Source organism: Etheostoma spectabile, chromosome 10 (assembly GCF_008692095.1).
Source record: "Etheostoma spectabile isolate EspeVRDwgs_2016 chromosome 10, UIUC_Espe_1.0, whole genome shotgun sequence".
NCBI lineage: Eukaryota > Metazoa > Chordata > Actinopteri > Perciformes > Percidae > Etheostoma > Etheostoma spectabile.
Genome location: NC_045742.1, coordinates 14149192 through 14155315, shown reverse-complemented (window position 1 = coordinate 14155315; position 6124 = coordinate 14149192). Strand labels below are relative to the sequence as shown.

General features: G+C 38.3%; 1 protein-coding gene across 1 annotated transcript in view; it reads right to left on the bottom strand.

Moving 5' to 3' along the window:
* vegfba (vascular endothelial growth factor Ba) overlaps nt 1-6124 on the bottom strand; it is a gene marked incomplete at its 5' end in the record, with an annotated part of 15204 nt that overhangs the window by 6359 nt on the left and 2721 nt on the right. The window contains 5 exon segments of the mRNA XM_032528703.1: nt 131-214; nt 3476-3511; nt 3615-3688; nt 3793-3989; nt 4086-4137. Of these exon segments, the coding sequence (XP_032384594.1) occupies nt 131-214; nt 3476-3511; nt 3615-3688; nt 3793-3989; nt 4086-4137 (443 nt within the window).

The following is a 6124-nucleotide window of genomic DNA, read 5'->3' as shown; positions in this document are numbered from 1 at the left end:
TGTGTGTGTGTGTGTGTGTGTGTGTGTGTGTGTCTTCAGTAATAATGTAGACCAGATAACTGTTGGTGGCTGGCTTTTAACTAAGATTTGAAAAATAAAAATAAATAATCAGTGTGTGTACTGAACATACGCAGCTCTGATGGCTCCAGTTGTCTTATGTCTGGACTTCCCTCTCTCCCTTTTCTTGTCTGTTCTTGTTGGCTTCAGATAGGGCCTGGGAATATCAGACAAACAAAATGTTACACACATTAAATAGTCAGAGTTATATTTTTTGACACCTTTGGAATTGAAAATTAGGTCGAAAAAATGAGTTGTCCTGGGTGTCCTGCACCAACTACGTGAATACATTGAATGTATGCATATTTTTTGCCAATTTTAGTTTAAATTATATTTAATAAAAAGTTAAGCTTTTAACATTTGAGAAGATATCATAAAACGGTATTATTTTATAGTATTAGTTCCAAAAGTCAGGTTTCTGAACTTAGTGTCTGCACTAAGTTATCGGAAAATGTCGAACAACACCCAGCCTCCATATATTTAATCTCCAAATGTTATTTTGACAAAACGCATAGATTTTTAGTAATGCCCTAATACAAACCTGTAGGCCTTCAAACACTACAATAAATCTCCTTTTCAAAACAGGAAGCTCACAGCAGAATATTTCAAGGTAACTTTACATACTGTACATTCTCTTGTATTTAATTCATGATATTTGTCTATCTGTGATGGAATTTTATCAAACTTTGCATTACTTTTCATTTGTCATATCATACATTAACATCAGTCAGTTATTCATATTTGTCTCATATGAAATACCTATTAGTAATAGCTGCAATCATTTAAAGTAACTGAAAGTATCAAAAAGACAAATTGACAAGAAAGCCCACTAATTAATGGTAATTGAATGCTTTTAAAACCAGTATATGTATTTTACTTGTAGGATCAGTGGTGAATAGTACACACTGACTCAAGTGCTGTGGGCTACTTTAAGTGATAATCCTAATATTTAATTGAAATAAATGTCAGTTAAGTCACTATCAACTTGCTCTTCAACTCCCTTTTGTGCAAAGTGCATACTAATGTTTCCAGTCTCTGCTAGTCTTGCGAGTAAACGGATAACATGGTCAAAAACAAAAACAAAGAAAAGAGCGATGAGTACAAATAATGCAACATCAATAACAAGTGAAAGTGAGATCCAAAAACACGCCTGCCATTACCGTTTATCGTCACATGTGCCGCCAAAGAGAATCAAACAAAGATCTTTGAGATTGTAACATAAAGCACAATTCTGAGTTTTTTTATGCCACTCTACTTCTACTCCACTACATTTCAAAAGGAAAAACTACATTTATTTGGCAGCTTGAGTTACAAGTTAATCTATAGAAAAAGATTTTCAAAACCTGTGATGAGCGCATAAAAGGGAAATTATTTTTCAAAATCAAATCAAAGTTCATAGCAGTACAACATTAAAATGCTGCTTACATGTTAATGCACCAGCAAAAAATATCCAGAGGTATAATATATAATATATAACATTATAAGTCGGACTGGGGCCATTCTGCTGCAATGACATGTAAGTCGATATGCTGATATTACTGGTAATTTTACTTAAGTACAATTTTGAAAGAAGGACTTTTACTTACATTGGAGTAGTACAGACTGGTATTGTTCAAAGTCAAAGATCTGAATACTGAACACAGATCACTGCCCAGGAGGGACTCAGGAGACACTCCCCAAAAACACAGAGAAAAGGTTCTGGAAACATTACACCTATTACTGTAGCTTGGCATTTTTGGGCACATCGTCCCCCTTGCCTGTGGTTAACGAAGCTCCGTTCATGTCCCTATCTTACTCCAGGGTTTATTGAGCACAATCTGTTGTACTTTAATCTATGCTGGTGCCCTCAGCGACAAAGTGCATTGGCTCACAGGTTTTGTTTTTGACTTTTTTGATTTGTAACATCCCTGTCTCTTTGATTCCCATCTGCTGTAACTATATTCAAGTTTATAATATTATGGGGGCCATGTTTACCAGCTTAGCTCTGGCAATAATAACTGAGTGGGCTGCTTCTGTTATTGTCTTTGGAGCTCTAATTTACTATCATGGATGCGTGACTCTGCTCCGTCAGTCTGTGGGAGAGCACATGGCAAGGGAGATAAAATCATCGCTATGGTGACAACAGGATGCGGGCCATCCCAAGGGATGCTGGGAGAGAGTCACACAGATGCTAACTCACCGAGGGGCACACACACATAAACAAATATTCTCACACACACAAAAGCTTTTGCACACGTTTATACTAACACATAGAAAATGTACACATGTGCAAAGACATACAGGGATTCAGCAAAGACGTCACGTAGACACATGAAACCTGAACAGGGTAAAACTAAAATGTACACACACGTACAGTACACATACATTTGGAATCCTTTATTTATGTCCACATCCTAACAGGAAGTAGGAGGACATAAACATTAAAGATGAAATCATTTGATTGCATAGTTGGGACTGCCAGTATGAAGTACACAAATAAGCATCAGGGCTCCAACAGAAATGTTCCTTTCACAGTGTACAGCTGTCAGTCCCGGCTGAACCTCAACAATTTGTACAGTACAGTGTCTACCGCCGGAACAGGAAGGCTTATTTACTTTTAGTATATGTTGCCCTACAAGTCTACGAGATTTCCAATGAACCACAATAGTTTTCTATCATGTTTTAGCTCACAGACAACAAATCTGAAGCTCTAAAAAAAACATACAGAAAGTACTTGCTTGCTTTGAGATACAGTATGTAAACAATCAGATTCAACAATTTGTAACACAATTAGTTTTGACAAAGTTGCATTATGGTGAGGTATCCATGTGAGCCAGCGCTCCAAGAGCCATACATTGTAACCACAATGTGCCTGGATTGATTTCACCTTTACCAATTTGGAAACGCGACAAAAGAGTTGTATTAACAGCCCAAATTGTAATCAGCATCCCTCTAGCTGATTCTTTATTGTATTTAAGTCTAATTAAACCCGGAAAGTGAACACTGCCATGGTTCATGTGTTGATGTGAAAATGGAGATGTTAATTTGGTTATTTCTTGCATTTAAGAGGTGAGACATTGATCTGAGATGTTGGACTTTTGCAGCAAGGATGTCTAAAATCAATTAAAGCCATGTCCTCGGATAATGCAAATGAGAACAAGTAACATCTGTTAAACACCATTAAGTCACTTATGGCTACTTGGGTTTCATCAGAACAGTTTGACTATAACATTCCTCTTAATTCTTCCTCATTAATAACATCACCAGCAGAATTATAAGAGCATCATTAGTGGACATGGCTTCATAAAGTCATTAGAGATGATGGAACATGACATTTCACAACAACAGTTCACTCACACGCGATTAAACAGACAAGGAGAGATTAAACGGGTAAGAAGGGAAGAGGAAGGGTAAAGAAGTGAAAAATAATGTGTGTTACCTTGTTGTAGGTGTTGGCTGGAAATGATCTTTTAATCTGCATACAGGTAAAACAGACAGTGTCAGCATAAAGGTGCAAGGAGGTCAATCAAGAACAGGTATACCATGCCTCTCTGAGCACAGGCTGAGTGTTTCATTACCTGCACTCACACTGGCTGTGCTCGACAAATGGCAGTTCAATGAGCTCATGTTTCATGAAGGAGGTTCTCATCAGCTGCACACAGATAAGAAAATATTCACACATCGTCTCACTGTTTCCAACATTAATCGTCTACACAGAAGCAGGGAGGGATTTAGAGTGTGTCTGTGTGTATATACCTCCATTGTGAGTGTGTGTGTAAGCGAGGGAACACACTCCAGGGCCTCGTCAGCACAGCAGCCGCCACATCGCCTCACCGACACACAGGATGGGACAAAGAGATGGTGTGTCTCCCCCGGCAACTCCCGCCAAACCTCCACCAGGGTGTCCCGAGGTTCACAGCCGCTCCGCGAATAAACCTCCAACCACCGTCGCACTGGTGGAGATAAATCAACACAGGGATGATTTTTATTTCTCTCTATCAGCTGCATCAAGTAGTGCAGGGTTCTTTGTAGAAAAACAGGATGAATACCTTCTCGACCTTCCCTGGATTTTGGGGAGTCTGCCGGTCGCCAGTGAGCGAGCTGGAGGGAGAAAAGCACCGTTTCAATAGGTTTAGGGTTTCCTGGTCAAGTTGACCTGTAGATAGCATTCAGCATTGCACTTTGGAGCCATAACAAGTGGTTCAATATCAGTCCAGCAAAAAGATGTAGCATATATAGCATATTCAAAAGGTGGGTAAATTAGTACTTTGGTAGGTGATCATTAGAAAAACATATAGTTGTCCATACTTACCTATACGTGTAAAACATATAATACAAATATTAAAATATATGTGCTATTAATCAATAATCAAGATTTTATCAAGCATCATATGACGGTAATCTAACTGTTGAGCTATTGCCGGCGACCTCCTGTTTGACATTGTTATAAAAAGGCTGCTGGTGCATATCAAAGTGTTTCCAGTCAATGAACACCACAATAGTTCCCACCTAGCATCTGACTATGACAGGCCCAAGAATGCATAATGGTAAATGACAGGAAGAAAGTGAAAATTCTGACCTTTGATACACACATCCACATGTAGGAGGGTAGGAGCCGCCCTACAGTTGTACAACAACTTAATAAAACATAACATAAAACTCCATTTTGAAATATTTTACAGTAGGGTCCATTGGTCCATTTGAGCATGTACCTGAAAATGTCCACATTCAAGACCAAAATCCATCCACATTTTCAACACTATAAGGGAGGGAGCTGCTGGATTTTTGAACAAGTTCTACCTGCTACCTTTGCCCTTCTTTTTATCATCTGATTAAGGTATTTGAAACCATTTTAGGAGTCTTGCAGTAGTAGATAGTGAGAGTATCTGCAACTGGATTTCTCAACTATGAACAGTTACAGTGCGAGTGTAGCTGGGAGTTGACGAGCTATTACTGTTTAATAAAATGTGCTGAAGGGAGACCACCTGCTGCAGGTTTTGTAGTAAAGATAATTTGTTCTGACAGTTATATCCATCCCATATTTACTACTTTCATGTTGCCCACGTGCGGTTAACACTCACATACAGCTTCCTATAGTCACCTCTGAAAGGGAAAATAACCACAAAGTAAAACTTTAAGGTACTTATAATTTACTTGAGCATTTTTCTGCTACTTTAAACTTGTACTCTACTACATTTCAGCGGCAAATATTGTATATTATCATGTTTCATTTATCTATGAGTTGTTAGCAGTTCCACCAAAGAGAGATTACACTTCTCAGACTTTTCATTAAACAACAGTTTGAGGCCCAAATTTCACAAATAACAGCAACGATTTGAGAAAAAAAACAAAAGTGAAAACACATTTGCATTGCACAACTTATTTTGTTTCTTCTCTCCTCTCCCATTAATCCTCTGACCCCTCAGATTTATCTTGTGAGCCTTTGGAGAGGCCCAACCCTCAGGTTGGGAACCACTGCACTAAACCACCTAACAACCTAAGATTGTATAAAGTACTCAACCCAAGCTCCACCTTGACCCGCTATGACAGTAAAATGGCGCTTACAGATAAATCAGTATTAACAATTTAATAATATAGATACTACAGACAGTATTTGTGTATATATCAGTCACAGGGGACATTTTAAGGCAAAACAAATATTTTTCTTTTGAAACTTTAGGTACATTTAGCTGATGATACAACTGTATTTTTAGGATTTTGAATTAAGGACTTTTATTTGTTTACATTGTTGTATTGGTAAATTTATCAAAGTAAAGGATCTGAATACTTCTTATGCCAATGAAAGAACACAGAAAGAGAAACTAAATTGTATAGCTCCATAGAAAACCAAGGCCACTTGTTAGGGAATGTAGACTTTGTCCAGTTGCCCCCCTTTGACTGCTCCACCCCCTTCTAGACACACACACGTTTGGCCAACATTGATTCTTACTTAAGCTGTGACTAAGTCCATTTTGTGACTGGTAGGATGTGAGAAGTGTGTCTTTTCTGTTTAATAGACTGGGGATAAAACTACCTCCTTTAGGCCACGCACGCACACACACACACACACACACACACACACGCACAC